A 20041-nucleotide genomic window follows, 5' to 3' on the forward strand; every position below is an offset into this window, starting at 1 on the left:
GAATTTGAACAAAACCAAAAGGACAACTTAGTCCAAATGAGTTAACTACTGCTTTTTTTCTTTGCCTTTTTTTCTTTTTAATTGCATCAGTTTTTCATTAATCCTTCTCTTGCAAACAGTCTGTAACAGCACCTTATTGTTCTGGAGATAACACTCATAACAGTTTGGCAGCCTTTTCTATGAATATGCCCTAAAGGAACTTTGCTTAACGAAATGTCACTGAATATTTTAATACTGATTTCTCTCTGTAAATCACACTGGTTAAAACTGCTAGACAGTTTGTGGTTTTTAACCTGTACGATAAAACAAGCTTGATAACATGCTCCAAAGAAATGGGAAGTCCACACATTGGTAATAAATAAGAAACTGTGTTCTCTTTGATTCACTAAGGATCCATTAATGCCACCATCGTTTAATTATATACATCTGTGCAAGATCAGGTTAGAAGTCAGCAGCAAATCAAAGTAGTCTGGGGATTATTGTGAACCTGAATTAATTTTACAATCTGCCCCATCTGCCTTTTGAATGTGTTGCCTTGAATACGGGATGATAGTCTTATTGTTGAGAAGTTCAAAGTCACATTAAACACTTGTTAAATCGTAAGAACTGAGAGTTTGTCTAGATTGTCAGATCAGCTGTTTTTCCTCTAATTTGTCTGACAGCAGCAGATATTTGTAGTCTATTGTCAGCTATGATGGGGCTCCTTAGAATTATCTGATCAGTCTGTGGTTCAGTACTACTTATTTCTATTACTGCTTATACATATTCTACTTGCTTTCTGAAGAGCTGTTCACTACAGAAAGGGGTGCTGTCTAGAACAAGGGACTATTTTGGGCTGTTTTCCTGGGTCTGCCACTAGTGAACTTTTTTACTTGGCGCAAGCTATGAAACTCTGACCATCAGTGTACCCATCAGTAAAATGGATCTAATAGTGCTTACCTTATAAAGGTAGTCCTAATTCATGTTTGCAAGGTGTTTTCAAATCCTCAGATTAAAGGTGATTTAGAAGTTAAAAGCATTATCTTTTATTATCCTTTTAAATTTTCTCTCATATATATTGTATCATAGACTTAACGGGGCTAATCTACCACTACCTGGCTTCTTCTACAGTCAGTTAAACCTGTGCAACAAGGAAGTGAAATGTTACCACAAAATGGTAGAATTTTACACCCATTTGCACTTGCTTTGCACGGGTGTAAACTATTATGCAAGGTACAATGCATTGGAGAATTGGGCCCTAAATGTTGCTTTAAGCACTTCCGTACCCCAGATCACCCTTTTAGATTTATTGGCAACTCGAGTCCACAGATGAATGGTGCATTGCAAACATGATGGAGGAAGCCGTATCAGGTAAGGGAATAAGAAGAATGAATGAGTTGAGAAGTGTGGGATCTACCACTGATGATAATCTGGAGTTCTGTTTTGTAGTGTTTAAGACAGAAAGGACCATTAGATAACCTAGTCTGACTTCCTGTATATTACAGGCCCTTAAGTTTCACCCTGTATAATGCCCAATATGTTGTGTTTGGCTAAATATATCTTCCAGAAAGGAATCCAGTCTTGATTGGAAGACATCAAGAGATGGGGAATCCAGCATTTCCCTCAATAGTTTGTTCCTATGGTTGATGACCCTCACTTGAAGGGGGAAAAAAAGTGTCTTATTTTCAGTTTAAATGTGTCTGGATTCAGCTTCCAGCCATTGGTTCTTGTTATACCTTTCTCAGCTAGATTCAAGAGCTCTTGAGTATCTAGTATTTTCTCCCTGTGAAAGTACTTACACACTGTGATCAAGTCAGCTCTCAATCTTCTTTTTGATAAGCTAAACAGATAGAGTGCTTTAAGTCTTTCACTTTAAGGCATTTTCTCCAACCCTTGAATGAAGTTTATGGCTTATTTTTGCACCCAAGACAAGTTTTAAAACATCCTTTTAAAAATGTGAACACCAGAACGGTACACAGTATTCTAGTATCAATCTCACCAGTGCCATATACAGAGGTAAATTCATCTCTGTCCTCACAACACACATGCTTATGCATCCAAAGATTGCATGAGCTCTTTTTGCCACTGTATCACTCTAGGAGCTTTTATTGAGTTGCTTGTTTTGATCCCTAAATCCTTCCAGGATTTCTTTCCAGGATACTGTCCCCTGTAGGTATGGCCTGCATTCTTTGTTCCTAGATGTATAACTTTGCATTTGGCTGCATTAAGATGCATTTTGTTTGAATGGGCCTTATCATGCCCCTTACTGTCACAAGACCCTGGGTTTCACTTCAGGGTAGACTGTTCACTAACAGGGAAGTTAACCCAGTGCCAGCTGTGACTCTAACTCCTGAGACACACCAACTAACCACACTGCTTGTTAATTCCATAGGCTTTTGCCAGTCTTAATATAGAAGTTAAACAGTCCCCGTGTAAACTCCAGTCCCTCCTCACACCAAAGAAGCATCCCCCCAGTGCCTTTAGGCTCCTTTCATTGTACTAGCACATAAAATCCAAGTTCTTCTGTTCCCAAAGGACCATACACATACCACAGGTCAGTTCCACCTTGGATCACCCTCCTTCATCCATTAAGGTAACGTTCAGTCCAATCCTGTAATAACTTATTTAGGCTTTATTAAATGAATGAAGATGAAGAAAGATACAATCACATGATGCTAAAAATACTAAAGACACAGACAGACAAAGACAAAATTAGGTTATATTAGCATATAAAACTTCTGTTCAAAGTAACAAAGTCCTATGGTATTTTTTTCCAAACTCCTGCAGTATTTCTTCCATAATTTGTTACTTTTTCCTAAGCAAGTAACATTAATTCTGAGGAGGATTTACTGCACATACGTGCATGGGTACTCTAGCTATGTAATCTGTAGTGAAATATGTGCAGAAGCACTCCCTCAGCCCTTTTGCACGTATGCTACAAAAGGACAGTGGGAACATTTTTATCCATTTTGTTACTGTATCATAATGCAAATTCATAAGAGTCAGAATTAAGATTGTGAATGTAATCCTAATCTTTTCATGTAATGATTTTTGAGTACTTAGCTATAACTTTAACATTATACGAAAAATTTCTCTGTGGGGATAAACATAAAATATCATCAGTATGTTTATAATGCATATAATAAGACAGTTATTTATACAAAGACAAACAAGACAAAATGTAAGACAGATGAGATAAGCAAAGGTGTGGAGAGCCATGCCAGAAGGGTTAATGGAAGTAATGGATTTGAAGGAGGCACGAGAGGACAACTGGTGAAAAAGTTCTGGAAATCCACTGAAACCATAATGGGCAGCTTAATAGATATGAAACAGAGAAAGGGATGAAGGAACCAGTAAGAAAAGGATTAGAAGGAGCTAAAGGAAGAGTAAGAGGAAATCACTGCTGAGACATAAGCAGGTGCAAGATTAGTTAAGGCTTTGAAGATGAGAAAGAAAAGATTGAATTCCATGTTAAGAATAACTCAACACAGCGTTATTTTGTATAGCATTTTTCATATCTGACTATCCCTTAATGTTCTGCTATATTCTATATGGTAGTATCTGAGTGCTTTTCAGCAGTGCAATAAGCAACGAGACTAACATCTGTCATATGTGATTTGTTCTTTGTCTCATCCTGTCCCCACATGTAGAATTATATGTTCAGTGAAATGTTTTGGTTTTGGTAGAGGTTTTTGTTGGTTTGTATTATTGGGGGCTAATTATTTTATTTTTTTTAAATATGCACACACCACAGTGTTTACATTAGAGAAGGCAAGACCAAAGAAGTGAAGCAGAAGTGGGTGAAATTTGTGATGGTCCTTTTCTCCCTGTGGGAATTCCTTCTACTGTCTGGGACTAGCCCCCTGAGAATGCCCTATCTTGGACTCTGATTAATTTTACCCTTATGTAGAAAGTTCCATTTTGCCTGAGTAGTCAATCACCACCCTTGTCCTGGAGCCTTAGGCAGTCTATTAGATATCTGGGACCCAGGTTATTCAGCTCCTTGAGAATAATACTGACAACTTGAACTAGACTTGATGACGCTTGCATGGTCCCTTGAAATATGTGTTAACTACTTATGCTAAACAATCTTTTCCATCCTGTATCTAGCTGTGACACTGAGTAAGTTTCCCAGGCCTGAAGAAGAACTCTGTAAGCTTGAAAGCTTGTCTCATATTAAATGAGGATATCAATATAATAGGCATCACAGGCACTTGGTGTAATGAGGATAATCAATGGGACACAATAATACCAGGGTACAAAATATGTCGGAAGGACAGAACAGGGTTGTGCTGGTGGGGAAGTGGCACTATATGTGAAAGAAAGCATAGAATCAAGTGAAGTAATAATATTAAATAAAACAAACTGTACCATAGAATCTCTATGAATAGTAATTTCATGCTTGAATAATAAGAACATAGCAGTAGGGATAATACTACCGACCAACTGGCCAGGATGGTGATAGTGACTGTGAAATGCTCAGGGAGATTAGAGAGGCTATAAAAATAGAAAACTCAATAATAATGGGGGATTTCAACTATCCCCATATTGACTGGATATGTATCACCTCAGGACGGGATGCAGAGATAAGGTTTCTTAACACTTTAAATGACTGCTTCTTGGAGCAACTAGTCCTGGAACCCACAAGTGGAGGGGCAATCCTTGATTTAGTCCTAAGTGGATCCCAGAGGTGGATCTTGTCCAAGAGGTGAACATAGCTGAATTGCTTTGTAATAGTGACCATAATATAATTAAATTTAACATCCTTGTGGTGGGGGGAACACCACAGTAGCATTTAATTTCAGAAAGTGCAACTACACAAATATGAGGAAGCTAGTTAAACAGAAATTAAAAGGTACAGTGCCAAAAATGAAATCTCTGCAAGCTGCATGGAAACTTTTTAGAGACACCATTATAGAGGCTCAAATTAAATGTATACCCCAAATTAAAAAACACTGTAAGACCAAAAAGTTGCATCCCAGCGCAAAACAACAAAGTAAAAGAAGCAGTGGTAGGCAAAAAGGCATCCTTTAAGAAGTAGAAGTTAAATCCTATTGAGGAAAGTATAAAGGAACATCAAATCTCACAAGTGAAGTGTAAAAATATAATTAGGAAGGCCAAAAAAGAATCTGAAGAACAGCTAGACAAAGACTCAAAAAGTAATAGCAAAAAAAAAAAAGTTTAAGTACATCAGAAGCAGGGAGCTTTCTAAACAACCTGTGGACCATTCAAGGACAATAAGGCCGTTGCGGAGAAATGAAGTGAATTCTTTTCATCGGTCTTCATGGCTAAGGATGTGAGGGAGATTCCCAAACCTGAGCCGTTCTTTTTAGGAGACAAATCTGAGGAATTGTCTCAGTTTAGGTGTCAATAGAGAAGGAGTTTGGGAAGAAATTGATAAACTAAACAGTAATAAGTCACTAGGACCAGATGGTATTCACCCAAAATTTCTCAAGGAACTCAAATGTGAAATTGCAGAACTACTAACTGTAGTCTGTAACCTATAATTTAAATCAGATTCTGTACCAGATGACTGGAGGATAGCTAATGTGACACCGATTTTTAAAAATGTCTCCAGAAGCATCCTGACAATTACATGCTTGTAAGCCTAACTTCAGTACCGAGCAAAGTGGTTGAAACTATAGTAAAGAACAGAATTATCAGAAACATAGATGAACATGATAGGTTAGGGAAGAGTCAACATGTTTTTTTGTAAAAGGAAATCATGCCTCACCAATTTACTAGAATTCTTTGAGAGGGTCAACAAGCATATGGACAAGGGGGATCCAGTGGATATAGTGTACTTAGTTTTTCAGAAAGCCTTTGACAAAGCCCCTCACCAAAAGCTCTTAAAGAAAGTAAAATCAGCAAAGAGTCCTGTGGCACCTTATAGACTAACAGACGTATTGGAGCATGAGCTTTCGTGGGTGAATACCCTCTTCGTCGGATCCTCATGCATCCGACGAAGAGGGTATTCACCCACGAAAGCTCATGCTCCAATACGTCTGTTAGTCTATAAGGAGCCACAGGACTCTTTGCTGCTTTTACAGATCCAGACTAACATGGCTACCCCTCTGATACTTAAGGAAAGTAAGCTGTCATGGCATGAGAGGGAAAGTCCTCTCATGGATTGGTAACTGGTTAAAAGATAGGAAACAAAAGGTAGGAATAAATGGTCAGTTTTCAGCATGGAGAGAAGTAAATAGTGGTGTGCTCCAGAGGTCTGTGCTGGGAACAGGACTGTTCATTATATTCATAAATGATATGGGAAAAGGGGTAAACAGTGAGGTTGAAGAATTTGCAGATGAAACAAAACTACTCAAGATAGTTAAGTCCAAAGCAGACTGTGAAAAGGGATCTCAGAAAACTGGGTGACTGGGCAACAAAATGGCAGAAGATGTTCAATATTGAGAAATGCAAGGTAATGCACATTGGAAAACATAATCCCAACTATACATATAAAATGATGGGGTCTAGATTAGCTGTTGCCACTCAAGAAACAGATCTTGGAGTCGTGGATAATTCTCTTAAAACGTCCAGTCAATGTGCACCGGCACTCGAAACAGCTAATGTTGGGAATCGTTAGGAAAGGGATAGATAATAAGACACAAAATATCATATTACCTCTATATAAATCCATGGTACACCCACATCTTGAAAATGGCGTGCAGATGTGGTTGCCCCATCTCAAAAAAGATATATTGGAACTGGAAAAGGTACAGAAAAGGACAACAAAAATGATTAGGGGTATGGAACAGTTTCCATATGAGGGGAGATTAATAAGACTGGGACTTTTCAGCTTGGAAGAGAGACAATTAAGGGTGGATATGTTAGAGGTCTACAAAATCATGACTGGTATGGAGAAAGTAAATAACACAAGAACTAGGGGTCACCAAATGAAATTAATAGGCAGCAGGTTTAAAACAAAAGGAAATATTTCTTCACACAATGCACAGTCAACCTGTGGAACTCTTTGCCAGAGGATGTTGTGAAGGCCAAAACTATAAAAGGGTTAAAAAATAATTAGATAAATTCATGGAGGATAGGTCCATCAATGGCTATTAGCCAGGATGGGCAGGTATGGTGTCCCTAGTCTCTGTTTGCCAGAAGCTGGGGAAGGGGGACGAGATGGATCACTTGATGATTACCTGTTCTGTTCATTCCCTCTGAAGTACTTGGCATGAGCCACTGTTGGAAGACGGCTGGTCAGACCCAGTATGGTTGTTCTTATGTTCTCTCTCACCAACAGAAGTTGGTCCAATAAAAGAGATTATCTCATCCACCTTGAGTTTAAATAACAAAATCACATATTTCAAATAAAAATATAGGATACAGAGAAATTAAACATACCATATAAGGAAAGGCAAAAAGTATGTGCTTTCATGTTAGGTGTGAAAATACATGGAGAAACTAAGTGACAGATACAAGAAACTGTCACAAATGGCAGGAACATTACTTACACAAAATTGACAAGTGTATGTGAAGAAGCAGAAGTGGCCCAGTGCTAAACAAGTGTAGGCAAAGTAGAAAAAAAAGATAAAAATATCCATGTGGTAGTTTGCAGAAAGGCCCAAGATGGTTTTAGTTAGGAGGTAATATTGAACTTTGTCTTGAAAGGAATGGACAGTCAATGCTTTTATTAAAAATGGAGAGGATATGGTCATATTTCTTTGACCTGGATTCAGGAGAGCTGGGAAATGAGAGGCCAAAGAGAATGTATTTGCAATAGTCAAGACAAGAGGAGAAGAAGACATGGATGCAGATTTTAGCACAGTGGAACCCAGGTAGTGGTGTACATGGGGAGTGTTGTGGAGGTGCCTAGAGCAGATTAGCAGATATAGGAGATATAAAGGAACCATAAGGTCCAGGGTGATAGAAGTCGATATAAAAAAGAAATTAAATCATGGAGTTGTGTGAGGATGCTCCTCTGGCCAACAGAAGAAAGCTGATATACAACCAGATGATAGAACAAAGACATCCAAAATCTATTTGTGCATTCAATTCAAGTGCAAATAGAACATAAATGGGCCTTGCAAGTATATACTCTATTGCAGGGGTCGGCAACCTTTCAGAAGAGGTGCGCCGAGTCTTAATTTATTCACTCTAAATTAAGGTTTTGCGTGCCAGTAATACATTTCAATGTTTTTAGAAGGTCTCTTTCTATAAGTCTATAATATATAACTAAATTATTGTTGTATGTAAAGTAAATAAGGTTTTAAAAATGTTTTAGAAGCTTCATTTAAAATTAAAATGCAGAGCCTCCCGGACCGGTGGCCAGGACCCGGGCAGTGTGAGTGCCACTGAAAATCAGCTCGCGTGCTGCCTTCGGCACATGTGCCATAGGTTGCCTACCCCTGCTCTACTGTGTGTGCAAAATTACACAAGGTGATTTCCATGCACAGATATATGTCTGATCAAATACTTATGAAAATTTTACTCTATACACTTTATAGCACTTTTTCCAACAGCATAACTGTCTAGCTCTGGTTCTAAGCAGTCAGGCCTGGGGGTTGGACCATAGAGGAGTCCATAGAGTCAGGACAAGGGTAAGGGCAGCACTGAAACTGGGATCTGGGGACAGGCTGGACAGAACTGAGGTTAGAGTTTACAGACCAGCCAAAAATCAAGATCATAGCTGGAGTCTGGCTGTGGACCAAAGGTTAAAGCTGGGGTGGAGTCAGTCTGTTACCTGGGGTTCTTTCAACCCAAAGCTCTTGGTAACTTTTACTCTGTGCGAAGTGGTGTCAGGAAATAAATCAGGGGAGACACGGCCGTCCGACCGAAAGCTGGCTGGCACAAACAGGACAAGAAAGTGCTTTCACTTAAAGCTAAACTTTACTTAGTCTCAAGCACTTATGTCCGCAACAGGTTAGTAAAACACCCTCAACCCTCGATAATTACTGAAGCTGAGTGTGGCTCTCGAGTGGCACAGTGGCAGCTGGTGGGGAACACAAGATGCATCCAGGGGGAGAGTCCAGTCCCAAAGTGTCCCACTATCTCAAACTTTTCCCCTTATTTATAATACAATGACATGTCCCTTAAAGAAAATGTTTTAAGCCAGCAGTTTCAATGGTCAAGCAAGAGGTTTCCTTCTGATTATTGATTAACCAGGTGTGGGTTTTTCACAGCGTTTGCAGCCTTGAGGCCCCTAAAATGCATGCATCAGCAATTTCAACACAATTTTTATCAGGAAGGACACGGGGTCAAGCTGCCCTTTCTGTGGCACGCAAAACCTTCTCCCCTGGTTAAGCTAGTCTGCTGCATGGCCACTTTACCGCCTGCTGACTTGGCTTCTTTTAGCAATAAGCAATAGTGGTTTCAGGCACTTTACTGGTTTGCCAAAATTTCCCCATACAAGTCAGGGGTCAGGAGGGGATGCAGGGCTGGAGAAAGATTGCAGGAGGGCACAGACAAAGCTGAAGTGGGCTGGAGCAGGAGCAGGAGCAGGGACAGGATGGAGGGCAGGTTGGAAGTCTATGGATTTTGTAACACTGCAGGAGGCAGCAGTAGGGTTCCTAGCTAACTTGCAGCTTTAGCAGGGTCAGTGAAATATGTTTGCCTGGGAGTCATTTTACCTGGGCCCTGCAGCATACCTGATGGCGAAGTCACTGCAGGCTCTGCTTACAGGCTGAGTCAGTGCAGCCGAGTTGCTGCTGCTTGCCTGAGTGAAGAGTCACCGCAAGCTCTGTTGGAGCTGCGAGTCATGGCACTATATTGATTTTCATATTTACATGAATTATATTTGTTAAGATACCAATACAAGATTAGCATTGCTACTTATACTACTATAAAAGTAAGTTATATAGTAATAAAATCTAAATTGGATATTGGCATTATTATTGAGATTTCATGTAAATATCTGTTCAAATTAATGTAGAATTTTTTTTTGCCAGTGGGAAATAATGTTTTAAAGCAAATCTGTTTTCAAATAGAATTAAGGAAGGAAATACATCCAAAGTGACACATGAAATGGTTTTGGAGAAGAAAGTAATTTACCAAATATATTGCAAGATATGAATTTAGGGTTTCAGTCTTTATGAAACCACAAAGTGGTTATGAAAATAAAAGCTGAATATAGCTGACAAGGTTTAAAAACACACAAAATTACATTCAGAATTAAGGCCTTACCTAGATGTACAGAAGTGTGGGTCAGACTTATGTCAATAGAACTACCTTTAAAGTGTCATCAAAGTGAAAAAAGCTAATGCGGTCTTGGGATGCATCAGGCGAGGTATTTCCAGTAGAGATAAGGAGGTGTTAGTACCGTTATGCAAGGCACTGGTGAGACCGCATCAGGAATACTGTGTGCAGTGCTGGTCTCCCATGTTTAAGAAGGATGAATTCAAACTGGAACGGGTAAAGAGAAGGGCTAGTAGGATGATCCGAGGAATGGAAAACCTGTCTTATGAAAGGAGACTCAAAGAGCTTGGCTTGTTTAACCTAACCAAAAGAAGGCTGAGGGGAGATATGATTGCTCTCTATAAATATATCAGAGGAATAAATACCAGGGAGGGATCGGAATTATTTAAGCTCAGTACCAATGTGGACATAAGAACAAATGGATATAAACTGACCATCAGGAAGTTTAGCCTTGAAATTAGACTAAGGTTTCTAACCATCAGAGGAGTGAAGTTCTGGAACAGACTTCCAAGGGGAGTAGCGGGGACAAAAGACATATCTGGCTTCAAGACTAAGGGTATGTCTACACTACGGGATTATTCCAATTTTACAGAAATCGATTTTTGGAAACAGATTGTATAAAGTCGAGTGCACGCGGCCACACTAAGCACATTAATTCGGCGGTGTGTGTCCATGTACCGAAGCTATCGTCGACGTCCAGAGCGTTACACTGTGGGTAGCTATCCCATAGATCCTGCAGTCTCCCCTGCCCATTGGAATTCTGGGTTGAGATCCCAATGCTTGATGGGGCCAAAAATTTGTCACGGGTGGTTATGGGTAAATGTCGTCAGTCAATCTTCCCTCCGTGAAAGCAATGGCAGACAATCATTTCTTGTCCTTTTCCCTGGGTTGCCCGGGCAGATGCCATAGGACAGCAACCATGGAGCCCATTCAGCCTTTTTTCACTGTCACCGTATGTCTACTCGATGCTGCTGACAGACGCGGTACTGCAGTGATACACAGCAGCATCCCCTTGCCTTTGCAAGTTAGCAAAGACAGTTACCAGCCCTACTGTACCGTCTGCTTCTTTGCAAGTTGGCAATGATGGTTACCAGTCGTACTGTACCATCTGCTGCTGTCATGGGTGCTCCTGGCTGGCCTCGGTGAGGTCGGCCAGGGGCGCATGGACAAAAATGAGAGTGACTCCCCAGGTCATTCTCTTCTTTAAGTTTTGTCTAATGGAGAGTCAGTCCTGCCTAGAATATCAGGAGAGCCTACTAAAGAACCAGAGAGGCAACTGGCCACTCCGGGTCAGAGCCCCAGACATCCCGCAGAGATGATGAGCTGCATGCCATTCTAGGGGGTGCCCCTGCAACAACTCCACCCGTTGCTTCTCTCCTCCCCCACCCCTCCTGGGCTACTGTGGCAGTTATCCCCCCCCCCATTTGTGTGATGAAGTAATAAAGAATGCATGAATAAGAAACAACACTGACTTTATTGCCTCTGCAAGCAGAGATCAAAGGGGAGGGGAGGGCGGTTGGCTTACAGCGAAATAGAGTGAACCACCATTCTGCACTTGCTTAGCCTGTAGCTGAAAATGGGAATCTGTGACAAGCACTAGAATAGAAGCACAGGCAGGACTGAATCTCCATTTGTGTGTGAGCCTTTGGTTGACACTGGTAAAATACAAAATGTCCCAGTATAAATATGTTGGGGGACAGTTCTAAACGGCAGCTTCGTTGTTTGGATGGGTGCAGGGTTAATTTGATTTAACGCTGCTAAATTTGAGACAAACTCGTAGAGTAGACCAGGCCCAAGACTGATAAGTTTATGGAGGGGATGGTATAATAGGATAGCCTAATTTTGGCAATTAATTGATCTTTGACTATTAGCAGTAAATATGCCCAATGATTTGTGATGGGATGTTACATGGGGTGGGATCTGAGTTATTACAGAGAATTCTTTCCTGGATGTCTGGCTGGTGAGTCTTGCCAACATGCTCAGGGTTTAGCTGATCACCATATTTCAGGTCGGGAAGGAATTTTCCTCCAGGGCAGATTGGCAGAAGCGCTGGGGTTTTTTTGCCTTCCTCTGCAGCATGGGGCAAGGGTCATTTGTTGGAAGATTCTCTGCATCTTTGAAGTCTTTAAACCATGACTTGAGGACTTCATTGGCTCAGACACAAGTTTGATACAGGAGTGGGTGGGTGAGATTCTGTGGCCTGCATTGTGCAGGAGGTCAGACTAGATTATCATAATGGTCCCTTCTGACCTTAAAGTCTGAGTCTGTGAAAACACCAGCCATCCATAGATTCATAGAAAATTGAAAATTTCCAAATTGGAAATTTGCTGTTACTATCTCAGACCCCTACTGGATACTGTACCCTAATATTAAAATGTATAAAAATGTTTTAGCTTTTCATTCAAAAGATGATTTCTTTAAGCATGTTTTTATTAGTCTCTTGAAATTCTCTAACAGATTTAAGTGACACATCTCATTCACTGTAGTATAATAGAGAATGTAGGCAGATTGTATAGTACATTTTCTTAAAAAGCTTTTACTCTGTGTGTATAAACAATAAGTTTTGAAGAAAGAGGTGAACTGCACTATGGCCAAGTGTGTAATGTGTTTCTGTCAAAAATATTTTTCTCTTGGATACATATGCAACATCCCTGTAAAATTGAAGTGATGCGTGCACATAATAGTGTGGGAGAGAAGGAAAATTCCCAAATTAATAATTCCAAAAATACTTGTCAGATAGACCATTATGTATTAAGGTGTACTATGGGTATTAACAAAGAGGCTAGTGTTAGCTATTACAGGGATGCTGTGAATTTCAAAATTATCCTGATGATAACTATAGTTTAATTTGTACTATGTTTCCAGAAAATATTTCCATTTGTTGGTTGGTACGAGGTCTATTAATCTTCCCTTAATGTAAAAATGCAGAAGTGTAGTTCATAAATATTATTTGGACGAATTCAACATGAAAGGAAAATTCCTTTAACCCTTGATCAGAAAGCACAGAGTCTGTCCTGAGACTGGCTGAAAAGAAATTTAATAAAGGGGGAAAAAATGGTTCTTTGAAATGAGATTTCAAAGCATACTCCAAGAAGAGACAAGTAATAGTTTCAAAAAGCGAAAGTATTATGATAATTCCTATTTAAATGAATTTTTGATAGAAAAGAAACTGGTCAAACTCAAATCTTTGAAATTGCATTTTGTGGCTGTTTCAAATAATAAATGTATGTTCTGATATAATTTCCCCTATTTTTCATTCATTTCCATTCCACCTTTTCTTTTTCATTTCCTCAGCTCTCTTACAATAATTTAGCTAGAGTGGGAGAGCAGGTGGGGTAAAGGTGAATTACGCTTGCCACAAGTGAATTAAAGCCTGTTAAAGCTTTTATTCTGAAGTTCACAGCACCTGGTTTGTTTTAATAATGCAGAGTTAGTAACTTCCATCTCAGCCAGCAGGCAAGCTGCCTCCGTCTTATCCCATGGTGGGCAGGACAAAGATTAATAAAATCTCACTGCTATTCTTTTCTAGCTTTCAGTGACTTGTGGGTCTTGAATCCATGGGGTATGGCATCACCTGCACAATAGAAAGATCCATGGCTTGTGATGTTATTCTGATTCTGGTACTAGTTATTCAAGACTTTAAAAACTTAATTTATGATGAGTGAATATATCCCACCATTGTCTTCCTTTTCTACAGTCTGTTAGAAAAGGGGCCACAGCAGGGCTGTGATACATCATCTTTTGTGTGGTTGGCACAGTTTGTCACGAATTCTGTTAATCTACCTAAAACAACAAGGATTAATTATGAGTGTAGGGCAAACCCGCATTGATATGATGTATTACTTGGCAGCTCAAAATTTGGCCATTCATAAATCTTGTTGTTTATTTGTTTTTCTCTTTGTCTCTTGTCCTGCCAGGTGCGTGCCCAATCACTGTGAACATGGTGGCAAATGCTCCCAAACGTGGGACAGCTTCAAATGTACTTGTGATGGAACTGGATACAGTGGTGCCACCTGTCACAACTGTAAGTGACACTGTGATTTGCTTCAACACTGTAATATAATATAGAAGGCATGCACAATACTGATGTCTTTTGGTTGAGATGTAAAAGTCCAAGTCAGAGCCATTTGTGGTTATTAAAGAGCCCATAGAACTTTTTTGTGAGAGAAGGAATGCTGATACTTGCATCTAGCCCACATTCCATTTTGACTACTGAAAATTCCATCCTCGGTGGTCAAATGGATACATGAATTCTTCAATCATTGTCCTAAACTCTTGCCTAGTGTTGCTGAGAACTCTTAAATGGTGGCACTAAAGGCTGGTCTACACTGAAAATGTACATTGACATAGCTACGTCCACGCCTCTGAGAGACATAGCTAGGCCACCCTATCCCGCAGAATAGGCAGCACTAGGTTGACAGAAGAATTCCTTCATCTACTTAGATACTGCCTCTTGTGGGGGTGGATTACCTACAAGGACAGGAGAACTCCTCCTGTCACTATAATGAGTGTCCACACTGAAGTGTGACAGTAGTGCTGCTGCTATAACGTTTTAAGTGTAGATAAAACCTGATACTGAAACAGACGCATGTGCAAACTGACTCTTTGGCCATTCTGAAAGTCAAACTATTACCTCTGTTGTGGTAAGTACTGCAGGCAGCACTATTAGTGCCCACTGCTTACAAGCCATATTGATTATAGCCATATTACAGCTGCCTCTACTGATATACTGGGAGTGAGGGGAGAGAGGAAAAGAGATGTCCTTGGACCTTCTATAGCATCTGACTTACATGTGCAGGGCAAGCCATTGTGTGTGTGTGTGTGTGTTATCATTCTAGCAAAAGGGCCTTTTCATTTTGAAAAGTGTTTTCTAAAATATAATAGATAAGATAAAGAAGACTTGTCCATTTAATGTCTTTCTCCATTGACATGCCTACAATAACACCCTCTTACTATTATGAGAGAACAGTTACCTTAGATTCACTACCAAAGCTACAAACAAGATGCTTGCAAATCGGTGAAAACTCCAATTACCAGTTTAATTCAGATTTGCAATTTTTTGTTTACACTTTAATGTCACATTCTGGAATTATGCAAAATATTTAATGAGAAATTTGACAATCTCAGTCTTTGGTTTCTCTGGTCTTTTGTTGGATTTTACAACATTCATGTAATCTCATGAAAAACTGACATTTCACAGGTTTTCCATTTCCACTTAAACTGTGCTATTTTTGAGTGAAATCTCAACGTCATACTGAACATATTTATAACACACACCATTTTAAAAGCATTTAAAATGCATTATTGTTTAATTATAGAGAGATCTGAAATTATTAAAAAAGCAGTTTTGAGAGACGAGCATTTCCATTGCTCATTTGCTACTGCTTGTGTTCATACGTGGGATCTATAAAGGCCTTCTTTTGACTCACCAATGGTATTCCTGAAAACAAATGTTTGTGATAGTTTCCAACCTCATTTAGCTGCATTTTCCCAGTTCCCAGATGGTGGTAAATAGTGTAACAAGTTAGATTTTTAAAATCTTTAATTTGTTGGACAAATTAAATTCCTTAAGACCTGCTGTCTCTTCTTAGCTTGCTGAGCTAATGGTATATACAGAGGGTTAGTCACCTCTTCTTCATTTCATATTTTAAAGCTGTGGCTTTCAGTTCAGTGTGTGGGTGCTGGGTAGTGTTGGTAGCCTGTGATTTATATAGGAGGGCAAAGTAGATGATCTAGTGGTTCCATCTGGCCTTAGACTCTGACTCCATGTATCTACAGCAGATTCCCCCCTCAAAAAAATTGTATTTCTATTATAACGAGATCAGTTATTGAGTAATAATTTGCTCCAGAAGTCTGGTAATTTAATGCCTGTGACTTGAAAGAAAACATAAATCAAGTGCAGATGGATCTAAACCAAAATCCCTATTCTGAAAACCCACTGTTTTAGGTTTGTGGTCTTCTGTGGATCCAAATGTTTATAGGTCAGCCTCACTTCCAATGGTTTGCACAATGAGAAGGCAATCTTCTCCTCTCATATCCACACCAAACATCTCAGCTCCAATATTATGCTCTCCCTGCATGTGTGAGCTCCCACTTACATCAATGGGAACAGAATATTTGATGTGTTGACCTGAGATGAGCACTTATTCTTATAACATTCACTCCCACCCTCGAGCTATAAATGCCATATTCTTTATGGAAAGTTTCTACTAGGTTTTACTCTCTGGACACCATTATTACTTGCCAGGGGTGAAAGTAAAATACAGCTCTTACCAGTACGGGTCCCACTCTGCCCCCCCCTCCCAAGGGGCGGTGCCTCAGACGGAAGGGGTGGGGCCAGGTGTGGAAGTAAGTTACATTTCTTACCCGTACAGTCCAAACACAAGCAACCCACTCTCCCCTACACACCTAATGGATCCCTCCCATAGCATGACTTAGATATAGAAAATAAAGCTACTATTACTACTACCAGTACTGTCTGTAATAAAACTTTACTATTGGAATAAGCCTGAAAAACTGAAAAGTCACTGTCACATTTTCTCCTTGTCCTCCTTCCTCCTCCTCCAGCCAGGCTGCCCGATGCAGCTAGGCTCCCTATTCCCCCGACCCCCCCCCCAATCAGCAGGGGCTGCAGGGGCTCCCCTCTAGCTTGTAGCAGGGAGCAGGGGGACTGGCTGACGGAAAAGACTCTGCAGGTAGCTTGCTGCCTGCATAGGAACAGTTTAAACTTAGCTGGTCACCCTGCGGTCTGAACGGCGAGATTAGGGGCTATTTCTGACATCCTTGTTAATTTCACTCACGGTTGTTGGGGGGGGTGAGACCAAGGCAGGGGCAGAATATAATAGCCATTTGGCTGCAGAGCTTAAATCCAGAGCTAATAAAAGCCAGTGGAAGGGGAAAACTCACTGTCACATTGGTTTCTCTCCTTCCTCCTCCTCCAGCCAGGCTGCCAACAGGACTAGGCTCAGTGCTTCTTCCAACCCCCGTACTCAGCAGGGGCTGCAGGGGCTCCCCTCTAGCTTTTAGCAGGGAGCAGGGGGACTGGCTGAGGGAGAAGCCTGCCCAGGACACCTGCTGCCTGCATAGGAACAGTTTAAACTTAGCTGGTCACCCCGTGGTCTGAACGGCAGGATTAGGGGCGATTTCTGGCATCCTTGTTAATTTCACTCACAGTTGTTGGGGGGGAGTGACCAAAGCCGGGGCAGTTCTTTTCTGCCCCCTGGATGAGGCGATCTTCAACAAAGAAATGTGACAGTGAGTTTCCCCTTTCCAAGCTTTTATTAGCTTTGAGTTTGAACTTTTTGTTATGCAGCCAAAGGGGTGAAAGTAAGCCAGTACTGAGTGCTCCACTTTATTTGCTGGTACACTGCTGCACCATTTTTTACCGGTACTCTGTACCGGCTTACTTTCACCTCTGTTACTGGCTTATAAAAAGTCTCTTACCTGGATGCTTCTCTCCATGCCTTATAAACAAACTCCAGAAACTTAAACAGGATGAACTGAAAGCTTTTCATAAAGGTGATATTTTCCCAATCAAGTACGGGTTGTGGAATGGGATGCACAGAGTTGTCATCCATATTCCAGACCAGGGAATAAAATGTCTGCTGCAAAAGTGGTGAGGAGCCAACGTGCATCATACCATGTGGTGAGTGATAGATTTGGTCCTACCAAGCGCCAGTATAGTGTAAGCCTGGTTTGACATGAGTAATTAGACGTGGGTGAGGCCTCATTTCTTGAGAGACTGGTTTAGGGTGGTAATGGATCTGCAGGCTGGAAACAGAATGTCTGTACTAGCTAAGATAAGAGGGAACACCCACAGAACCATTTCCAATTGGCAAGATAACAATGGATAAGATATTTTGGGAACATAAAGATGAGGTAAAGAGTAAATTATACTTGGACAGTGTGTGGATACAGTATGCTGTACAGGGATTGGTTTCTACACAGTAACCAAGCCAATCACAAAATGTGTAATGCAATGTAACGTGGAAATGTATATAAAGGAAGATCAATGCTGTATAACTTTGGATGGTACACTTGTGTCTGATCAACTCAAGTGTAGTTCTTTTGCCAATAAAGAAATCTCAGTGGTTAGTTCAACATCAAGCTGGATGGATAATGGTTTGGTGCCTAGTGAATGGATAAGGTCTCAGAAGCCACCCCAACATACTCCTGAGTGAATCAAGTCTCAGAGGCTATCATCTTTTACATAGTTATTTCACAAAGAAACTGTCAGCCAAGGAAGGTTTATCTGTTGGCTAGAAGGAGGCCAGAATTTCTCCTCATGCATTTCAGGCTATACAAGCAATAAGCAAGAGAGAAAAAGAGTTCAGTAAAAAAACTGTTATTTCATTTTATGAAAATAATAATAATACTTAGTTATAGAAATGCCTTTTAAGTTCCTTCCTTCTTTTTGAACATGTATCTATTGGGTTTAAAATTCTTCTCTGAGACCATTAAATATAAGAAGGAACTCATCTTCAGAGCGAATTGTGCCACTGTTGGACTGTAATATACCCAAAGAAATCAAATGCATAAAAACTGATTATTAAAGAAAAACATGACCATGTGTAAGGGACCACTCCTATGGTTCATTCACAGGCCAAATTCCCATTGATGTGATTGAGAGTTTGTGTTCATAAAGACTGCAGGATTAGGACTGGGAAGAAAATATAGAATTGCATAGTTAAATAGTATTTTGGTGAAACAAAGAAAAAATAATTTGGCATATGTATTTGTTGAGCCCTTTAAGTCTGAATTTTCATAGTTTTAGGGTTTTTTTTCTGGTTTGACACCACTACTTTGAAAATCATTTATTTTTGTGCATGTGAATGGGCAGTTAAGATATTCATTTCATCTGGATAAATGCAATGAGGGATGTTTAGTTAATTAAGCATGTTCTCACTGACCAGTGAATCTTTGAAAATAAGAATAAACTACTTTTCCTCCTTGAGTGCCAACGAGAGAGAATAAGGAACAGAGGTAGGGAGTCACTTCCTTCAAATCACATTCATTAAAAAAGAAAAAAAATAATCCCAGTAGCCGTGTACATTTCTCTTAATAGCATTTTCATCTGACTTCTGCAGATAAAATAATGCAATAAGGAAAAGATGCTACTGGACTGCTATGTCAAAAGGGGGATTTGAAGTACAGTGTCTGTCTTTCAGGTACAAGCAGGATAAAAGCACATGGGATTATAGCAAGACAGGTCGTCTGGAGGCACACAGCACAGGAACCTTTGCCTTTGCAACACAACTAAAGTTTCAGGCTAATCCCTTTCTTCATATATTGCTTTAGAAAGACAGCAAAAGGTTTTGGTTTTTTTTAAGGATCTAATTTCAGTTTCACAGCAAGTGTTGCAATACTTTTAAAATTACTCTTTTCTCTTTAGAGAAAAAGTTTCTTTGAAAGGTGAGCTTCAATTTATGTAATGAAAGCATCAACTTAGTAGAGGTGATCACGGAATGGTCTCCATGTTGTGGACCCAGGTGTATAGCATGTCAGAATTTCAGCAACCTTCTGTAATGAAACTCAGAATCAAGGGAAACTCATATTTTATTACAAGCCTGCAATTTGCCAGGTTTGTCACCATCGGTATTCATGACCCTCCTAGTAGTCTTAGGTCTATGCTGTTCAGCAAACCTAGACTGTTTTTGGTTTGAGGTGGGAAATCAGCACTATTCTGTAGTTTTGACCTGAAACCAGGCAACGCTCTGGAGCTTTGTCTGAATTTCATTTTGGATTTTTAGGTTCATTTGAAGCAGAAACTCAAAGCCAAACTCAAGGGATAAACTCTTTAAACTCAAACAGAGTAAATATTTGCATGAAACCCCTGTGAATCCAGATGACTTTGTTTCACACAGCTCTAGTCATAATGCATTTATTAAATGACAATGCAAACCACAATAAGTATATAGAGGAA

At 40.0% G+C, this 20041-nt stretch overlaps 1 protein-coding gene across 1 annotated transcript in view; it reads left to right on the top strand.

Moving 5' to 3' along the window:
- Window positions 1-20041, top strand: part of CNTNAP2 (contactin associated protein 2) — a 1620276-nt gene that overhangs the window by 1092882 nt on the left and 507353 nt on the right. The window contains exon 11 of the mRNA XM_039524081.1: window positions 14037-14143. Coding sequence (XP_039380015.1) covers window positions 14037-14143 — 107 coding nt within the window. The remainder of the gene's footprint in view (window positions 1-14036; window positions 14144-20041) is intronic.

Source organism: Mauremys reevesii, linkage group 2 (genome assembly GCF_016161935.1).
Source record: "Mauremys reevesii isolate NIE-2019 linkage group 2, ASM1616193v1, whole genome shotgun sequence".
NCBI classification, from domain to species: Eukaryota; Metazoa; Chordata; order Testudines; family Geoemydidae; genus Mauremys; species Mauremys reevesii.